At 37.2% G+C, this 21,902-nt stretch overlaps 1 protein-coding gene across 1 annotated transcript in view; it reads right to left on the reverse strand.

Moving 5' to 3' along the window:
• Positions 1-459: 459 nt before the first annotated feature.
• COG2 (component of oligomeric golgi complex 2) overlaps positions 460-21,902 on the reverse strand; it is a 90,135-nt gene continuing 68,692 nt past the window's right edge. The window contains exons 11-18 of the mRNA XM_049776457.1: positions 20,598-20,659; positions 18,471-18,622; positions 16,052-16,249; positions 14,547-14,619; positions 14,142-14,284; positions 12,042-12,181; positions 9,542-9,725; positions 460-1,096 (exon numbers count right to left, since the gene is read on the reverse strand). Of these exons, the coding sequence (XP_049632414.1) occupies positions 1,001-1,096; positions 9,542-9,725; positions 12,042-12,181; positions 14,142-14,284; positions 14,547-14,619; positions 16,052-16,249; positions 18,471-18,622; positions 20,598-20,659 (1,048 nt within the window). The 3' untranslated portion in view covers positions 460-1,000. The remainder of the gene's footprint in view (positions 1,097-9,541; positions 9,726-12,041; positions 12,182-14,141; positions 14,285-14,546; positions 14,620-16,051; positions 16,250-18,470; positions 18,623-20,597; positions 20,660-21,902) is intronic.

Here is a 21,902-nt window from a genome sequence, read left to right on the forward strand (position 1 = left end):
TGTTTTTGAGCCACATCTGGCAGTAGTCAGGGTTTACTTCTCTCTGCTCAGGAGTCATTCCTGTTGTTGCTTGGGATCAAACCTCAGTTGCATCATGTAAAACAAGATCCTTATCTGCTGTACTATCTCTTAAGTGTGTGATTTTGATGGTGGAGTCACACAGTATGTTTATATTCAGCAACTGAGTGCAAGGTGAAAGCACCTTTGTAGCTCATGCCTGTTCTTTCTTCCATCTTGGATTTGATGCTAGAAAGAGAAGCTTTCTGATTCATCAAGAGACATGTTATAGTTCCATGGAACCCTGCCCCACTCCCACTTAGAAAGGTACTGTGAATAGACAATACCTTGCCAAGAGTTAGAACAAAGTAATATTGCCTATAAGGGTATTTTAATCAAAGGTTATAAACTAGAAGGAATATTTAGCATTTGTCAAAGTCACAAACAAAAGAAACACATCCATTTCGGCAGATGGTTTTTTTAATTTAGAAAATAAATCTTTCCATACTGGTTTTAGCTCTTAACAAGAGGGCTAGGTGATGGACAGGATCATAAATATGTTCTTATATATCCACAGAGAGAATGGAGAACTACCATTTATAGCCCCTTGGAAATATTAAACATTTTTTTATTTCAGGGAAGGAGTTTCCATACTATAAACATTATAGTTATTCACTTAAAATTAGAAATAAGATTAGGGAGAAAAATCTTTATGACACATATATTCATACATATTTATTTTAATCATATTTTAGAAATTAGCCCCTTTGCACTAAGATTAACAATAAAAATAAAATAATTTGTTTTGTAAACTATAGTAGAAAGTTTTAAATGTTTTAAAAACAATCTTCCATACAATGGAAAAAAAGCTTGTTTTTCTGGTTCAAAGAAGTCCCAAATACACTGAGTAGCTGCACAGCATGTTGATGGTGGAAGCACTATTTGCTACAGACACTTGTTAAGAAGACACGACCAACTTTCCTCTTTGGTTCTTCCAAGATGCTTATGGATGCTCTGCCTGTTCCTTGGCAGAAATAACAAGCTCTGCAAGGGCTGGAAAGCTTCTGATGTCCTTTGTTTGCAGCCCCATCTTTTGTATCTGCAAAGACCAAGAGAAAAATTTTAATTGCTCTTCAATCTGAACGTGAAAATAAAATCTCATAAAATTATTTTAATTTTTTAAAAATAATATACTTTCTATCTATAAAAAGATAATTGCCTAAATTCTTTAGCACAAAAGATTCAGTGATTGTAAACCTTTAATTTGGAGTAAAAACATCTAACATTTTAAGAAATCAGTATCTTAAATTATCTAAGTTAACTGTTACCAGGATGAGCTTCTTTTGTGAAAAGAAAAGAAATCTTACAATAAAAGAAATAATTAGGGACCAGAGCACCACTACAGCAAGTAAGGCATTTATTTGTCTTGCATGTGGTTCCATTCACAGAATCCCATTATTGGGTATGAACCCAAAACAAATAAAAAAGAAATAGCAAATTGAGTTATTCTTCAGTGTAGCATTAAAAATAATGCAGCAAACTGGGCTATTCATTAAAAAATATTTAAAATGTGATTTACAAAGTTACTCATAGCTGAGTTTTAGATATATAATGTTTCAGCACCAATTCCATCACCGATTTCAAACTCCCTCCACCAATGTCCCCAGATTCCATTCCAGCAGCCCCTACTCCCCCAGTCTGCCACCAGAACAGGCACCTTTTAAAATTTGACTTAAAAATTGTGTCTCATAATTTCAGTGTTGACTTTGTGGCTTGAATATTTAGTTCTGTCCTTCCTTAACACCACCAGTGTAACTGAATCTCCTTGATTCCTGTCCCCCTTATTTCACACATCTTTCTCTTCCATTCTATTTCTCCCCCCCCTCTCTCTCTTTCTTTTCGTTTTTGAGTTATCCCCGGCAACGCTCAGGGGTTACTCCTGGCTCTGCACCCAGAAATTGCTCCTGGCAGACTTGGAGGACCATATGGAATGCCGGGATTCGAACCACTGTCCTTCTGAATGCAAGGCAAATGCCCTATCTCCACACTATCTCTCTGGCCCCTTTTTTCCTTTTCTTGACTTACAGACTGGGGCCAAATGTACTTTTGGTTCTAGGAAACACCCATTTAAATCACTACATTTCCCTCACTCAGTTATTCTAAATACCAGATATAAGTGATATCCTGTTTTTTCACTTAGTTTTCTGGCTTACTTCATTTTACATGATCTCTTCCAGTTCCATTCATGCAAATAACAAACTCTGACTGTAGCTTTCTATATATCTATATAATATTCCATAATATATATGTACCATATATTCATAATTCAGTCATCTATTATAGGATATCTAGATTGATTTCCAACTCTTAGCTATTATAAATGCTATAATGAATAGTGGTTTGCAAGCATCCTTCTGAATAAATATTTCTCTGTCCTAAGGATATATACCCAAAGGCACAATTACTGGGTCATATGGTAATTTGATTCTGAGTTTACTGAAAACCCACCATACTTTTTTCCATAGGGGTTGAATCAAACAACATTCCCATTAGAAGTGGATGAGAATTCCTTTTTTACCACATCCCCACCGACAAAGATTGTTCTCAAATATGCGCCATTCTCACTTGTGTAAGATATCTCATTGTTCTCTTTATTTAGATTTCCATAATGATAAGTGATACTGAACATATTTTCATAGGCTTGTTGACCATTTGTTGGTCTTCCTTGAAAAGGTTCATTTCTTCTCCCCATTTTTAATTTTTTTAAATTTGGGGGGGCTATCATTTTTTGTTGTTGTTGTTGTTTATTTGTTTTTTGTGGGAGCACAACCAGAAATGCTCAGGGGTTACTCCTGGCTCTGCACTCAGAAATTACTCCTGGCAGGCTCAGGGGACCATATGGGATGCCAGACATCAAACTCAGGTCAGCCATGTGCTAGGCAAACGCCTTACCAATTATGTTATTGCTCTGGCTCCTGGAGAGTTTATCTTTGTGAATACTATTTATATCCTGTTTAATATCAACTGTTTATTTGATGCATGAGTGCAAATATTTTCTCACACTCAGCTGTCTTATAGTTTAAGCCTGTGTTTCTTTGCTATCCACAACTTGTTAATTGACTTTTGTATAAGGTGTGAAATATGGATCTAGATTAATTTCTTACATGTGATTATCCAATTGTCCCAACACCATCTGTTGAAAAAGCTGTTTTCTTTTCTTGGCTACTTTGTCAAAAATTAGATGACCATATACTTGGGAATTTGTTGTTGGATATTCTATTCTGATTCACTTGGTCAGAAAGTCTGTCTTTGTTCCAGTATCATGCTGCTTTGATAACTATGGCTTGCAGTACAGCTTCAATTTAGGTAATGAGATACCTCTCAGTTTCTTACCTTTCAGTATGGTTTTGGATACACTATTTTTTGTTGTTTGTTTTTAGGTCATACCTGGCAGCGCTCAGGGGTTACTCCTGGCTCTACGCTCAGAAATTGCTTCTGGCAGGCTCAGGGGAACCATATGGAATGCCGGGATTCGAACCACAGACCTTCTGCATGCAAGGCAAATGCCATACCTTCATGCTATCTCTCCGGCCCCATACACTTTTTTTTTAATGATTCTATACAAATTTAATAATTGACTGTTTTTAAATCCTTAAAAAATGTCTAAATTTGAACTGGGATAAAAATGAAGCTATATAAGAGTTTAGATAACATGGTCTTTTTGATAACATCAGTTCTTCTAATCCATGAGCATGGAATATTTTTCTATTTCCTCTAAGCTTTGTTATTTCCTTCTGTCTACCTGTGCTCCGTTGACTGTAATTTCCCTTTTTGATCTTGCTACTTTCTTCTATCTCTATCTGTGGGATTCGTCATTGTGACTAGGACATGTCTTGTGGTGTTTTTCTTTGGGACTCTTCGCTGAAACTCTTTGAGCATGCAGGATTTGAATGCATGCAGTCTTTAGCTCTGGGAGTTTCTCTGTGATGATGTCTTTGACTGTTGATTCTTCCTGGGGATCCCCTTCCTGGTCCTCTGGGACTCCAATGATTCTTATGTTGTTTCTGTTGAGTTTATCAAAGACTTCTATTTTCAGTTTTTAAACAATGACAAACCCCATATATAGTGATGGAATACTGAAAGTAGCATGATCAAAAAGAGAAATTGTGTTCAAAATAGCATCCCAAAGATTTACTGCAGACTTGATACAAGAAACCCTCAAGGTCCAAATGCAGTGGTGGGACAGAGTGACAAAAACCATCATGTTCCGCCTTACAAATGGAGGGTACGAAGACAAAACAGTTGTATGATCATTAAATAGTAATAAAAAATGACCAGTCTTAAACACCATATCCAAAGCCAATGACAACAGAATTGATACCCAATCTATAACAAGCTAGACACAGAGGGGACCACTTATACTAGCAGCCTGGGGGTGGGAGGGTGGTGGTAAAGGAAGGGGATATGGGATGCATACTGGGAAAAACAGGGGTGGAGGGAGGACAACTTTGGTGATGGGAATTCCCCTGATTCAATGTCACTATGTACCTAAAATATTACTGTGAAAGATATGTAATCCACTTTGGTCAAAATAAAAATTATCATTATAATAAAAAATAAAAAACCCAATGAAATTAATGAGTCACCAAGAATACTTCACTCAGCTAGATTTACATTCAGGTATGAAAGAAGAATACATAGCTTCACAAATAGACAGCTCAGAAACTTTATAGATTCAAAACCAACCTTAAAGGATGAACTGAAAGATCTATTTTAAGACAATGCACACCAAACTCCTACTTAAATATATCAAGGGCATTCAGACAGAAAAGGAAGAAGTCAAGCTCTCACTGTTTGCAGATGACATGATACATATTGAGAAAAACTCAAAGACTACAAAAAGCTTCTAGAAACAAAGTAGCAGGCTACAAAATTAGCGCACAAAAATCAAAGGCCTTCTTATATATAAATGATAGAGAAGAAATAGACATTAAAAAATAATTTCATTCACAATAGCAACACAGAGTCAACTTAACTAAAGAAGTGAAGGACCGATACAAAGAAAACTATAAAGCATTGCTATAAGAAATAAAAGAGGGACGCCTGCCCAGTGGGGCCCAACTGTGAAAAATTGTGAGTGCTGCCTGTGTGTGTCTGTCTCCTGTTGTGAAACTCTTGGGAGTGGGCCAAAAAGAGGCTCCAGAAAACTCACTCTCCAAGAGCTCATTCTAGGGCAGGAACGCCAAGGAACTGCTTCATAACGTGAAAACCGGCTATAAGCAGTATTTTGCAGAAGCCAGGTCCCCTGTTTGTGACATCAGGCTGGGAAAATCTACGAAACTATACCTGCCCAGTAGGGCCCGACTGTGAAAAAATGTGAGTGCTGCCTGTGTGTATCTGTCTCCTGTCCTGTCACGTGAAACTCTTAGGAGTGGGCCGAAAAGAGGATCCAAAAGAGCAGGGCCGCTCCAGGGCCGCTCCACTTCGCTACGCGGCCGTGCACTCTTTCTAAGGAAAGAACATCATCGCAACAAGAAGAAAAAAATCACACTAAGAACTGTGCTGGATCACTGAAGCCCAGCATTTCTCTCCGGACTATCTTCTCTGCTGCGTGCTCAGGCCTAAGATTTGATTCTGTGAGAGGCTTTATCCACGGAGGACTCTCCTCCCTTGGAGGCAAGTTGACCCACCCAGAAAGGGTGGAGCCAGAGGAGTGTGGATGTGTACATCATTTAGCCAATGAATACCACCACAACATGTAGAAAAACCCACAATACAAGTGTGACAATGGGGAAACAATGCAGGCCAGCGTCAGACACAGAGAATGAAGATGACAATTCTGATGACCAGATAATGACCAACCAACTAATCAACCTCTCAGATAAAGACTTTAGACAAGCAATATGGAAGATGCTCAAAAAACTCAAAGAAACCATGGATCGAGTTGAACAGAACACTAACAAGAACCAAGAAAATATGAAGACAGAAATCACAAAACTCCAAACTGAAATAACATGTCAACTAACAGGCCTGAAAAACTCAGTAAACGAAGTGAATGACAAAATGGATAAGCTCTGGGACAGGGTAACAGAAGCTGAGAATAGAATTGGTGCGGTGGAAGATGAGATAAATAACAATTCCATACAGCGGGAGACACTGGAAAAAAAAATTAAGGCAAATGAATAGACAATGGAAAAATTAGACAAAGAATGGGAACAGATGAAAATAGAAGTCTATGATAAGCTCAACAGAAACAACTTAAGAATCATTGGAGTCCCAGAGACCCAGGAAGAAAATTTCCAGGAAGAATCAACAGTCAAGAACATCATTAAAGAGAAACTTCCAGAGCTAAAGAATATATGTTATCAAATCCTGCATGCTCAAAGAATACCAACCAAAAGAGACCCCAGAAAAAATACCCCAAGACACATCCTAGTCACAATGACAAATCCCACAGATAGAGACAGAATTCTGAAAACAGCAAGATCAAAAAGGGAAAGTACATTCAAGGCAGCATCCTTGAGATTTACAGCAGACCTGTCACCAGAAACACTCAAGGCCAGAAAGCAGTGGTGGGATATTGTGACAAGACTGAATGAAATGAATGCTTCACCTAGAATACTGTACCCAGCAAAACTTACTTTCCGGTTTGACAGAAGAATACATCGTTTCACAGACAAAAAACAGCTCAGAAACTTTACAGACACAAAACCAGTCTTAAGAGAAAAACTGAAAGACCTAATTTAAGACAAGACTAACCAAAAGACCCACCAAATTTCGATATAAAGATGGCATTAAATCCCAGGACAATTCTTTCTCTCAATGTCAATGGACTAAATGCACCAGTTAAGAGACACAGAGTGGCTAAATGGATCAAAAAACTCAATCCAACCTTCTGCTGCCTACAAGAAACGCACCTGAATAGTCAGAACAAACATAGACTCAAAATAAAAGGCTGGAGAAAAAAATATCCAAGCAAACAACATCCATAAAAAAGCTGGAGTGGCCATACTAATATCAGATAATGCAAACTTTATACTCAGGAAGGTTGTAAGGGACAAAGATGGACATTTTATATTAATCATGTAGAACAGGAAGAAATCACTCTCCTAAACATTTATGCACCGAATGAGGGGCCAGCAAAACATTTAATACAACTGTTGACAAATCTGAAAAACAATATCAATAACAACACAATAATTGTGGGGGACCTCAACACAGTTCTGTCAACTCTGGATAGGTCAACCAGACTGAAACCCAACAAGAATATACTAGACCTGAGGAGAGAAATGGAAGAAAGAGGCCTAGTGGATATATATAGGACACTCCATCCCCAGAAACCTGGATACACATTCTTCTCCAATGTACATGGGACATTCTCCAGGATAGACTACATACTGGCACATAAAACATACCTCCATAATATCAAAAGGATAGAAATTTTGCAGGCTACCTTTGCTGACCACAAGGCTCTGAAATTATTTGTGAATTCCAAAGGGACTCAGAAGAAAAACTTTAACACCTGGAATTAAACAGCCTCATACTGAATAACAAGTGGGCCCGAGATGAAATCAAGGAGGAAATCAAAAGGTTCCTGGAAACAAATGATAATAAAGACACGAACTATCAGAACTTATGGGACACAGCAAAAGCAGTACTGAGAGGAAAATTTATAGCTTTGCAAGCACACATCAGGAAGGAAGAAGGGGCTTACCTGAGTAGCTTAATGATGTAGCTCATAGAACTAGAAAGTGCTCAACAAAAGGACCCAAAAATAGGGAGACAGAAGGAAATAACAAAGCTGAGAGCAGAAATCAACGAAGTGGAAACCCAATAAACAATCCGAAAGATCAACGAAAGCAGAAGTTGGTTCTTTGAAAAAAATAAACAAGATTGATAGACCACTGGCAAAACTAACAAAGAAAGAGAGAGAGAGAAACTTGATAACTCGTATTAGGAATGAAAAAGGAGAGATCACTACTGATATGGCAGAGATTCAAAGGGTAATCAGAAACTACTTTGAGAAACTCTACGCCACTAAAAATGAGAACCTGGAAGAAATGAAATTTGCCTATACCTGGATGGATATGGAGACTATTGTGCTGAGTGAAATAAATGAGAGAGAAAGAGAGAGAGAAAGAGAAAGAGAGAGAGAAGGAGAGAGAGGGGGGGTGCCAGAGAGAGAGCATGGATGTAAGGAATTTGCCTTGCATGCAGAAGAACTGTGGTTTGAATCCAGCATCCCATATGGTCCCCTGAGCCTGCCAGGAGCGATTTCTGAGAGTAGAGCCAGGAGTACCCCCTGAGCACTGCTGGGTGTGACCCTCCCTCCCCCCAAAAAAAGAAAGAGAGAACACAGTATAGTCTGTGAGACTTAAGAAAAATAAAAGGCAAGGCTTGGAAGGACCAGCCTATGATATAAAGCTTATCAGAAAGAGTGGCAAATGCAGTTAGAGAAATAACTACACTAACAACTACCATGACAATGACAGAGAGAGAAAAACAATAATTGTCTCAAAGACAGACAGGGGATGGGGGAATAGGAAAATGGGGGCATTGTTGGTGGGAAAGTTGCACTGGTGAAGAAGGTGTGCAGTTTATGGGTAAAATTAAATTATGTACATGTTTGTAAACATGGTGCTTAAAAATAAAAAAATTATTTTCACCGAAAAGGAAGAAGTTTCTCTAGTTAATAAACTTTTGCTGGTGTAGCTCTAAATTTACTTCAAAGAGAAAATCTAATTTGATGATCCATAAGTGTTCAGTAATCATAGTAAACAGGCATTTTCTTTTGGAAACTATAAATTCACTTATTTTTCTCTAGTAAAATGTTTATCCTTGAGGGTTTACCTCACTCTAGAAAACCCAAACAATCATAGAGTCAGTTTCTGAAATTCAAAATGTTGTACACATCTCGTTATAACTCAGAAAAGTATCTTGCACATAATATTTATATGTGGTGAATTTGTGACATATATGTATATATGCATACATCTATAAATGTTGACTATATAAATTTGAAAACTTATAAAACCCAGGCAGGAAAGCAGTAAAATTGTACTCAGATGTCACTTAGTAGATGTCACTTAGTAAATTGTACTCAGATGTACTTAGATGTCATACTGACAAATCACGGACCAATACATTACTGGTGATTCTAAGTCAAACCAACAATTATTGTTGGTATCAATATTCTATCATGCACATTCCAGACCAAAAAGAGTAGCTCTATGTGCTACATTCCAGAAAGATTTAAGAATATCAACAGAGAGAAACAAAATGTCAACTGTACCATAATTTTTGTACCTCAGAAAATTAATTTTTATTTTTATAAGTAAAACTAATTATAAGAAAAGAAGTATTCTTTTGGCACAAAACTCTTCTTTGCAAATATTTTGGGTGTTGAACCTTTCTGTTAAATGTATTTAGACAAGGGACTTGATAGCCCCCATTCAACCACATTTGTGGTTCATGTGAACCCCAGATTACTAGGCCTTCAAATTAGGTTTCTGATTTACTGGATTTAGGATAGATCACAGGTTACCTGCTCTCCTAAGTACTCAACATCTAGGGCAAATTGCAGCCTGATTTTGTCGTCATCACTCATGCCACTACTACCCAAGCCAGTAGGGGTGGCAGAAGTATTTTTTCTGGCTTGTTTTAGTCTCTTCAGGCTCTCCTCCATTTTCTTCACAGAATTTAAAACATCTGACACAGTTTCATAGTACCTTGAAGATAAGACAGACATATATATAGTTTTGTTTTGTTTTTGAACCATACCCAGTGATACTCAGGGGTTATTCCTGGCTCTGCACTCAAAAATAGCTCCTGGCTGGGGAGACCATATGGGATGGCTGGGATCAGGTCTGTCCTGAGTCAGGCAGGTGCAAGGCAAATGACTTACCACCGTGCTATCACACCAGCCCCAAGACAGATACGTTTTTATAGCACCAAGCAGATTAACTGCTAAATTACCTAATCTTCAAAACAGTAGATTAAGATTAAAAAATATTTCCAACTAAAAATATGCTAATAGCAAATATTTATTATTTTTAAGACTACAAGAAAAATAGGGCACTGAGTCCCTCAGTCAGGCCTTTACATTATTCATAGATTTTATTTAAATTTTAGTGCTAAACAAAATTTACACCAAACTCTTTACTATATCAAGGGTGAACATTACTTTTGTACCCCATTATCCAAACATAATAATTAACTTAATTTGTAATCAATTCTTTTAAGGAGGAAAATACTTCAAATTTTTAAATAAAAATGTTTCTTCAGAGGTTGGAGAAAAGAGTGCAGTGGATAGGGCGCTTGCATTGCATGTGCCCAATCCAGATTCAAGCTCCAACTCTCCATATGGTCCCCCAAACCCTGTCAGGAGTGCAGATCAAGGAATGAACACCGAGTAGAGATAGATGTGGCCACCAAAACCAAACATTCACAATATAATTCCCAAAGAACTATGTACTAGAGCCATAATTAATTATAAATACTTATAAACTATTTACATGTTGATTACTTGGCAGTTGTAATGTTTACAAATATTGTAATGTACTCCTTTTTTTTTTTTTTTTGGTTTTTGGGTCACATCACACCCGGCAGCACTCAGGAGTTACTCCTGGCTGTACACTCAAAAATTACTCCTGGCAGGCTCGGGGGACCATATGGGATGCTGGGATTCGAACTACTGTCCTTCTGCATGCAAGGCAAACACTCTACCTCCATGCTATATCTCCGGCCCCTGTAATGTACTCTTATGTTCTAAATTAACATATTAGTACTGCTTTACCTGTAATTCTCTTTTACCTGTAATTTTTTTTAAAATAAGATATTACAAAAATAATAATTAAAGAGCTTTAAGCAATAAAATTGAGTCATATCTTTTTTGATGTTGGCATTTGGGGAAAAGTATTGAATCAGAAATCAAGACATAATTATCAAGTGATTCTGAAGACTTTGTGGTGTTTCAAAGGCTTTAGTAATTCATCCATTATCACTTGCAATTACACTTCAAAATGTATGTTTGCTAGTCCTGGATTACTATGATTTTTTCAATGTGAGTTCTTTGGCATGGTTAGAGCTATTTTAAATAGATAATAGCCAGAGAGCAAAGAATTTTAAGGGAAAGAATGTGCTTGGACTTGTAGAATCATAGCTGAATGAAGTGGCAATAAAAATGTAAAAGACAGTTGTGTCTCAGGAGCATAAAATGTGCTGCAGCTGCCAAAAAGTATGCATTTGACCTCTGTGTGGCTGCAGCCCAGGTAAAGGCAGGCAGTCTACAAACTGTTGGGAGAGAGTAATGAAGGCAAAACAGCTCAATCAAAGGAAAAGGAAAGATACGCAAAGTGGTTTCTACTTCTACCAATTTACCTATTGAAATCTATGATTCTGTGATGCTCTGTGATCCCTGATTTTGATTTTTTTTTTTTTTTCGGTTTTTGGGCCACACCCGGTGACGCTCAGGGGTTACTCCTGGCTATGAGCTCAGAAGTCGCTCCTGGCTTGGGGGACCATATGGGAAACCGGGGGATCGAACCGCGGTTCGTCCTAGGCTAGCGCAGGCAAGGCAGGCACCTTACCTCTAGCGCCACCGCCCGGGCCCCTGATTTTGATTTTTAATAAAGTTCCAAAGATTCTATTTTTAGGTTTTGTTTTTTAGGGGGGCCACACCCGGAAACGCTCAGGGGTTACTTCTGGCTATGTGCTCAGAACTCGCTCCTGGCTTGGGGGACAATATGGGATCGAACTGTGGTCCATCCTCGGTTAGCATGTGCCAGGCAAACGCCCTACCGCTTGCACCACTGCGCCGGTCTCCAAAGATTCTATTTTTTTTTTTTTTGTGGTTTTTGGGTCACACCTGGCAGTGCTCAGGGGTTACTCCTGGCTTCATGCTCAGAAATTGCTCCTGGCAGGCACGGGGGACCATATGGGACGCCGGGATTTGAACCGATGACCTTCTGCATGAAAGGCAAACGCCTTACCTCCATGCTATCTCTCCGGCCCCAAAGATTCTATTTTTAAGTAAAGATACTTACTTATGTGTGCTTTCAGAAAGAGCACTTTCTAACCATTGTTGAATTATCACCTGTTTGAGTTTATTCTTGTGCCCTCTCTGAAGCTGGTAAAATGGCTTCAGAGCACTGTCCACATAAGAGGAAGCTGTAGTTGGCACCTCCTGGGAAAATATTGATAAAGGTTAAATAAGCATAGAAAAAGAGAGGAAAAGTTACTCAAATGAACCCGTTTTAAGAAATATACACCTCCATTCATCTGCCACTAGTAGATAAAATAGCTTGCTGCCAAAAGACACCTGGAAAATAGAGAGTAAAGGGAAGCCAAACCAAAAAAGAACTCAATTGGATTTGGGTTTTTGTTTTCTATAAATTCATGTTTCACACCAATTATACAGTGAGATCCTTAAATTTTGGGTCTGATTTAATATATTTAAAACTAAATTTTGAGAGTCCTTTTCTAATAAATTCTCATCAGGAGACACTAATGTGAACCGCCATTTAAGCAGCTAGAATATAGAGTGATTTAGCTTTCTCAGTTTTGGTTTCTTCGCTTATGATATGGATACAGCATCCCATGTAGTAGGTCTATTAGGGTGTATATAAAGTGTTTAGTATAGTGTCTGAAACACAATTTATGTGGTAAATATTATTTTCTCTCTCTGTAAAAAAATCCTTTTAAATAAAGTTAGTTACTAAAGTAGAACAATGTATTTGAAAACATGAAACAAGTATTTTACCCTTGGTAAGTCAGAATAAAATGAAAAAAATTAGGTGACAAAGTATTAATTTTAAAAACAGTGATTCCATTGCACAACCTATATTTTAAAAGGGAAAAAGGAAAATTGTAACAAAGTTAGTCTTATTTGGGCAGAGAAAAGCCATCAACTGCATCTAGAATATCTTTTTTTTTTTTTTTTTTTTTTTTTTTTGGTTTTTGGGCCACACCCTGTGACGCTCAGGGGTTACTCCTGGCTATGCGCTCAGAAGTTGCTCCTGGCTTCTTGGGGGACCATATGGGACGCCGGGGGATCGAACCGCGGTCCGTGCGCAGGCAAGGCAGGCACCTTAGCTCCAGCGCCACCGCCCGGCCCCCATCTAGAATATCTTTAAATGGGTAGAGTAAAACGAAGAGAACAGAAGGCCCTAATAATGAAAAGGTTGGCCCTTAAACAGTTGCTTATAGAAACTGTAAGTATGATATGAAAGTAGCACAAAAGTAGTAGAGTATTATTCAGTTTCTGAGACTACATTTGGTGGTAAATTACCTAAAATCCAACTTTACAGTTAAGAAAAAAAAATATAAAAGTAAGTTAAGAGGCAGCAAGAATTAAATGTGTGTCAGTTCAATAGAGAAAACAAACAAAAAATTTTAAATATAAACATTTAAAATTGGGGGCCAGAGAGATAGCATGGAAGTAGGACATTTGCCTTGCATGCAGAAGTAACCCCTGGGTGTTGCCGATGTGACCCCAAAACAAAACAAAACAAAAAAATTAAAATTAGATAATTAAAATACATTGTGTACTCAAAGAGTGTTTTCATTTATAAAAAGTCTATATTTACTGATGTTTTTGCAGTCTTTGCTGGTGAAAGAAGATGAGGAAGAAAACAATTCCAATATAATATGGGAACATGGTAAATGCATATTTTTAAGACATTTAGTCCAATAAATATGGGACTTACAGTCTTAAAATATTTTATTAAAACACTTTCTTTTGAAAATACTTTTTTTCCTTACTGTAAGACCAAAAGAACCCAATGAATACCACAATTTCAGTGTAACTGTCTTAAGTTCTGTTTGCCCAAAGTAGGCCAGAGAGATTGCATGGGTAAAAGGTGCTTATTTTGTATGCAGCTATCTTATGAGCACCACCTGAAGTGATATTTTAGCTCAAGGCAGGAGTAAACCCTGACAACAACCATTTGAGACCCCTTTCCCAAAACTCAACAAATAACTATCTAAACAACAGAGTATAACCTTGTGGAGTGCTTTTTCTCAGAAACATTATTAAAAAGATAAAATTAAGTTGGCCTCAGGCTACCCTGGGACTAACCTTCCTTGGACTATCCTAACAAACATGATTTAACACTTCAAAATTATTTTTAATAAATGGTGGTAACCTTATTGGTTCTTCGGTAAAGCCGGGGAACCTCCAGAGCACTTTTTAGGTAACTGAAACAAGAATCACTTAACCCTTGGATGATTCTTTCACTCAGGGGAGGAATACAGGCTGACAAAGACTTCTTTGAATCCTCGATTGCAGCTGTAAAAACATAAAGACTGTGTTTAATCACTTCAATTAGGTCCAAATGTGGCAGTTTATTTTAAAAATGCAACAAAGTTATATTTTAATATAATCAAATTATTAAAAGTAAACTATATCACTTAGAGAAGTTATAATATAAAGAAAAAAAAGTTATAATATAAAGAAAAGACCAAGTGTCTTTACAATTAAAGAAGACTAAAATGGTATTTTATATTATTTATTATTCAAAGATTTGCTGAGTATAAAGACTTGTTTTTACCTGAGATCGAAGAAAAATTCTTTAAGCCAATTGTTTCCATTTTTAGCTTGACTATTTCCAAGAGTTCTGGAAGCTGAAATAAAATGTGCACTAAGTTTTTGGTTACGTCTTATAAAGTAAAGGAAGAGGAAATTCTGTTATACCTACCAACTTAAAAATATTATGGGTTTTTTTGTTTTGTTTTGTTTTTGTTTTTGGGTCACACCCAGCAGCACTCAGGGGTTACTGTTGGCTTCACGCTCAGAAATTGCTCCTGACCATATGAGATACCGGTATTAGAACCAATGACCTTCTGCACGAAAGGCAAATGCCTTACCTCCATGCAATCTCTCCGGCCCCATTGAAAATATTGTTAAGTACTCAAACTAAGGACTTTCAGTAATTCTCATCATTAAAATAATTCTTAATTAAGTTTTCACATATAAGAATAAAACAATATGGGAAGCAACAATTTCATGGCTCAAAATCTAAGCAAAGTATTTTATTTCTCTTCCCCTAGTATAAAAAAATAAAACAATAACAAACCTCCAGATAAAGACAATGTTTCGGGGCCAGAGAGATAGCATGGAGGTAAGGCATTTGCCTTTCATGCAGAAGGTCATTGGTTCTAATTCCAGCATCCCACATGGTCCCCCGAGCCTGCCCGGAGTGATTTCTGAGCATGGAGCCAGGAGTAACTCCTGAGTGCTGCCGGGTGTGACCCAAAAAACAAACAAAAAAACCAATGTTTCTGCTCAACATTGTTCAAGCAACTCAAAATACTGAAACTAAAAAAATTAATAATGTATCAGCAAACAAACACAAATCCATTCCACAAAATTCTTAGCAAAATTAGCAAAAACATGGGAGTCAGAGGGATGAAGGCACTTGACTTGCATATGGCCAACACAGATTTAATCCCTGGTATCACAATATAACTCCATAACCTCATTAGGCATGATCCATGAGTGCAGAGCCAATAGAAAGCCCTTAGGCATGGCACAAAACAGTCAACCAAAAAAAAAAAAGAAGAAGACAGAGGAGATAGTAAGAGAGACAGAGAATTACAAATAATTAAAAATGCAATCTAACTACTATGCTGAACACTAAGGGTAAAAGCTTGCTCTGGCCTGTCACATCACAAAAAAGAAAGCAGAGGCCCCAGGTTAATACAATACTAGATGAGATAAGATGAGTCAACATACGTCATAGAAACTTGGAGAAATACATAGAATAGTGAGATAGTCTTTTTCAAGGTACACATTTTTATTTGTTTTAGTTTGTTTTGAGGCCATACTCAGCTGTGCTCCGGGATTATTTCTGGCAACATTGGTAAACCATATACTACTAGGGAACAAACCCAGGCAAAGCAAGCTCAAACCTATACCTCAAATCTAAACCTAGCCATCTCAAGATACTTTTGTGTCCTACAGTCTATGGCCAATGGAGTAAAATGGCATTACATCTTTGCACAAATGACTTTCTATGAAAACAAATGACTTCAAATTCTTGTGACACATGCTTACCTGCTCCTGAAGTCTGTCCAGGTCTGCAACCACATATACAAGCTGCATGCTAGAAATGGAAACCACAGGCTTTGTTTCAGAAGGACCATTTCCCTGGTCGTCACTATTTCCTTGGGTAATAAAAGGGTCTTTGTTACCAATTACCAAAGACTTTTTACCATCCTTGACATTTCCATTAGAGATAGGCCTGAGTAAAAGCTGAAAAGAGATTTCAATGAAATACTTTTTTTTTCTACAAGCACAATTCATGCATGAACTTTTATATTTGTGGAAGGCATTTGACTTGAACACAACCCACCCAGGTTCAATCCCGGCATCCCATTTGGTATCCCAAGCCTGCTTGGAGTAATTTCTGGTCACAAAGCAAACCCTAAGCACCACTGAGTGTGTGCCCAAATTAAACCAAATAAGACAGATATTTAAATTTTAATTTTATCAGGTAAACATTTTGCTAACTTAACTGAATAATCATCTTCACAAATTGCTTGATGGTACATGGTGATCTACTAAGTCTCTTCTGAACAGTAAAAAAGAAAAGGAAGTAAAAACTAATTTCCTTTAAGCTCCAGTAATTTTGTTTTCACTTATCTGGAAACAAATATATTATGATCAACTGTGTCAACTATGTGATGTATTTTCTTTAAATAAATTTTAAAAATCACAGGATAGACTCAGGCTCATATTAATTTATAGAAAACAATTATACAGTCCAATGGGAAAGAAAAAAAAAAAGGCTGGGACAGCTATACTTATATTAGACAAATTTCATTCAATCTAAAGAAAGTAATCAGAGATGGACACTATTGACTCAGGAAAAACAGACCAAAAAATACTAATTAATCAACATATATGCACCAAATGTAGAATAAACAATATTTGTAAGGTTTTTGGCCACAGCCTAGAGAAAAACAGTGAAATCATAGTGATGGAAAACTTCAACAAGAAACTGTGATCGATGATAGATCCACTAGACAGGATATCAGTAAATATGTAAGAGACCTAGAAGAGCTTATATATTTATATATGTAAATTATACATAAAATCATAAGAAATATTATAAATTTATAATAGATGAAACTATATATACTATGTATATACTAGTATATTCATAAATATAAATTTACATATTAAATTCATTAATATATTCATAAATAGAAATACTTAGCTATAATCATTTATCATTTAGTAAAAATAAGTATCTTTGCTTAATTTAAAAATTTAACATGAAATTCTCTCTCTCTCTTTTTTTTTTTTTGTTTTTTTGCATCACACCTGGCAGCACTCAGCGGCTACTCCTGGCTCTGTACTCAGAAACTGCTCCTGGCAGGATGGGGAATCATATGGGATGCTGGAATTCAAACCACCATCCTTCTGCATGCAAGGCAAACATCCTACCTCCATGCTATCTCTCGAGCCCATAAAATTCTCATTTTAAGAGAAAATAAACTTGTCATTGTAGTTCTTTCCAGTAATATAATAATGAATAATATGTAATAACAACCCCCCTTAATGTTAAAACTCTAAAAGTAAAAAATCAAATGACAGAAATAGTTACATAACTGAGAAGTACTGTCTTTTAAATTAACCTCTCATGGTAACACGACATTTTAATATCTTGATGCAAGAATTATTTGAGCATTTGTCTGTTCATATCATCCTATTTATGTATGTCATTGGAATTTTTGTTGTTTTGTGAGTGTTTAGTATATCTTGGAATATAAATTCACTATATAATGCAGTGTGTGCCAGGTGAGAAAGAAACCTTCAATCACTGCTGGTAGGAATGTCATCTGGTTCAGTCTTTATGGAAAACAACATGAATATCTATGCAAAATTAAAATAAAACTACTATACAATTCAGAATACCATTTTTTGGCATCTATTCCCCAAATACATTCATTTGAAAGGAAATATGGCACATATAAGTTCACAGTAGCATTTAGAACAATAGCCAAAATATGGAAACAACCCAAATGCCCAATGACAGATGAATGAATCAAGAAATGTAGTAAATAACACAATGAAATACTAAATAGCGAAGGAAAAGCAAAATCAGAGTTTTCAGTAATATGGATGGAATTAGAGATATGCTGAGTGAAATCACTCAAAAGGAAAGGCATCAATACAGAAAGATCTCAGATGTGGGACTTAAAATTCAAGGTAGCAACAAAGGTCCTAAGGCAATATAATAGAAGAATCAATCCATACAATTGAGTGTAACGGGGGAGGGGTTTAGAGGCAGGGGTCTTGTTTTCTTGAGAGAGAGGGAATGGGTAACTGTTGATGGGTGTGTGTGGTGTTAGAATTTTATGCATGAGAAACCATTATTAATAGCACTGTAAACCACAGAATCTCAATATTTTTAAGTACATTTAATTCTTAACATTAATTATGGATGGACTACATAGCTAGCTCTCACCTCACTGATAAACACAGAATACCGAGCCAAAATTTGCAGTGTGAGTCTCCACAGACGATGTGAAAGCAATGGTAAGAAAAGCTCATCTGACCAACACTTCTGGAGACTATTCCATGTTATATGAGAAGCCAAAAGGCAATAGGAACTTCCAGCTAAAGAAAAAACATTTACATTAAAGGAATTGTAATTAAGAGTCAAGGTCTAACATTTTCTATGCAAAAGTGAAGCTACATTCTGAAAAACTATTGTCAGCCTAGAAGTGGCTACACAGATGACCAAATAGCCATAATCCTTATTATGACACAGCATTTCTTATGCTACCTCTCAACATAACACATTTTATAATTTTACAGAATTCTATCTCCAAGTGTTTTATAAAGGTTAAATATGTATAGGATTTGTTGGAACAGAAAGTACTGGAGCTAAGTGAATAATTTGTATGCTTCTGACACTGGTCGGATCCTAACAAAATATGGTCTCAGAGCACACTGTCAGGAAAAAGCCCTCAGCACAGCTAAGTGTGTCCCTAATACAGAACAAAACACACAAAAGAAAATAGTTTGTTAATAGGTACATTGTACCAAATCAATAAACATGAATTAGAGTGGAATCATTTGCAAGGAATTTAAACCCTATATTAGGTTTGTTCCATTCTATATGCCCCTGTTTCTTCTCCCCCTACTGAATTACTGCTCAATATTAGGAAGTCAATTAAATATTACCACTTTTTTTTTAAAAAAAGACAGAGACTGCAATTTTGAGGCTAAATTAGTGTGGTTCAGGTTGATTTTGCTATAAAAAAAATTTACATGAATCAACCTAGAGATCCAAATGACTATAAAAGCAGCTATACATTATGGAGGTAAACGAGATAGTAAATATACAGTATTTATACAAATAGCATAAATAATATATACCTATATACTCGAGTATAAGCCGAGTTTTTCGGCATGAAATTTGTAACTTGGCTTATAGTAAGGTCATACAGGTTATTTGATTTGGTGAGCACATACTGAATCAAATGCACATAGTCTCCAGTCATCTTCTGCCATATACTGGAGGGCAGTGCTTCAGCTTCAGTCCACAAGTCGGGAGCTGAGCTGAAGTTGAGCTGAAGAGAGAGGCGCCTGAACTGAACTGTATGCCATTGAACTATTTAACTCACAATATTTTGTACTTTGTATGAGACCAGCAGCAGTGATGATCATCAGTGATGCTCATCAGTGATGATGACAATGTCTATGCTGAGACCCTCACATCAGATACAGATGAAGCTCTGTTCGGACATACAGATGAAGAGGAGGAGGAATGCAGTTTTGAAGGACTTTTAACCTTTGTGATTTAGCTGAATTACCTGTTAACCTACGGTTTTCTGCACTTTAAGTTTTAAAGTTATTGTTGCAAGTTTACAGTTTTTCTTTGCAATAAATATTGAAAAACATTTAACCTACTAATTTCTCAATTACTCTAATTGTTTTGGGTATATATTTTTATTTTTGAAATTTACCAGTGGCTGCTGCATTTTCCACCTCGGCTTATAATTGAATCACTAAGTTTTCCCAGTTTTTAGGAAAAATTGAGGGGGTCAGCTTATACTCGAGTATACATGGTAAGTACATTATTTCTTGTCCAAAAATGGGACTTCAGTTATGAAGCCCAATTCCCAGCTATAGGTCATCTGTGATTAGGAGAGAAATGGCATCCTGATCCTATACTTCAGCCTCAGACAAAAGATTATAGCTAGTTTACTATAAAAAGGCCCCTTACACCCCTTGGTACGGTTGGTATGTTATATTTAGGAACAAAACTAAAGTCAGTCTTCTGTATTTGTGGGGTGGTGTGTGGCACCTCCAGCTTGCTGCTCAGGGATCATACCTAACAATAATCCCAGTCTATGTAGTACCAGGGATCAAATTTGTTCCTCCTGAACAAAAAGCATGCTCTCCAACCTGCTGAGTTATTTTGGGGGCCCAATTCTCTATATTTTATTTTCTCAGTTAAGATCTAATTTAACTATTGAACCCTAAAAGGTAATAAGTATCTTACAGATATTAAGGTATGATGACTTGGTGAGCTAATTCATGTAGTGACCTCTTGGTCAGTCATCAATCACTTCAAGAACTTTACCTGGAGCATCTTCTAAAACATCTGTAAATGCCATTTCTAAGGATCCTGCTATTTCTCTAAATCTAAAGGAAAAAAAGTGAAAATTAGTATTTATGACTGCCAAATATCCCTATTCATTTTCCAATCTTAATGTATAAAAAGAACTTTCTCTATTTATTTTGATGAGTCCAATGCTCAAACAGAAACTCAACCAGCCCCACAAAACCTACTCTCCAAGACCCCACTCCTTTTCTTTAGCTGAGCAAGAATAAACTTGTAAAATAAAAATCCAAAGGTTGACAGACCACCACAAGCACCGTGTTTCTTTTTTTTTTTTTTAATTACTTTTCTTTTACTTTTTTAAATATATATTTTATTTAGACAACTTGATTACATACATGATTGTGTTTAGGTTTCAGCAATGTAAAGAACACCACCCATCACCAGTGCAAGCACCGTGTTTCTAACCCCATGGGCGAATTGGGTCAGATGTAGCGGTGGAGAAATAAAACACTAGCAGTTAGGAAAAGATTTATCCGAGGAGTAAAAAATGGCTGACCGTGGGGACTGCCAGGTGAAGTGCTGATTGACTCACTTGCGGAGTCCCTGCCTGGCTGTGCTTCTTCTGAGGAAACTGAGGACCTGAAGGGAGCCCAGCCCTGTGCTTCTCTGTCTATTCTGAAACCTTGGAGCTCTCCTAAGAGCCCTGGGAAGTGAGCCCCCAAAAACTGCATTCGGAAGCTACCCAGCGAGCGGGTGAGTGAGTAAGAGGTGGCTGACCTCGGGGACTGCCAGGTGAAGTGCTGATTGACTCACTTGCGGAGTCCCTGCCTGGCTGTGCTTCTTCTGAGGAAACTGAGGACCTGAAGAGAGCCCTGTCTGTCCTTCTCTGTCTTTTCTGACTCCTGAAACTCTCCTCAGAGCCCTGGGAAGCGAGCCCCCAAAAACTGCATTCGGAAGCTACCCAGTGAGCGGCTCTCCTCAGAGCCCTGGGAAGTGAACCCCCAAAAAACTGCATTATGAAGCTACCCAGCGAGCGAGCGAAAAAGAACACCATTGCAACAAGAAGAAAAAAAATCACACTAAGAACCCTGCTGGATCACAGAAGCAAGCATTTCTCTCCGGGCTGTCTTCTCTGCTGCGTGCTCGGGTCTAAGATTTGATCCTGTGAGAGGCTTCATCCACAGAGGACTCCCCTCCCTTAGAGGCAAGTCCGCCCATCCAGAAAGGGCGGAGCCAGAGGAGAGTGGTGCTTGCATCATATAGCCAATGAATTCCACCACAACACGTAGAAAAACCCACAATACAAGTGTGACAATGGGGAAA

This window comes from Suncus etruscus, chromosome 7, assembly GCF_024139225.1.
Source record: "Suncus etruscus isolate mSunEtr1 chromosome 7, mSunEtr1.pri.cur, whole genome shotgun sequence".
NCBI classification, from domain to species: Eukaryota; Metazoa; Chordata; class Mammalia; order Eulipotyphla; family Soricidae; genus Suncus; species Suncus etruscus.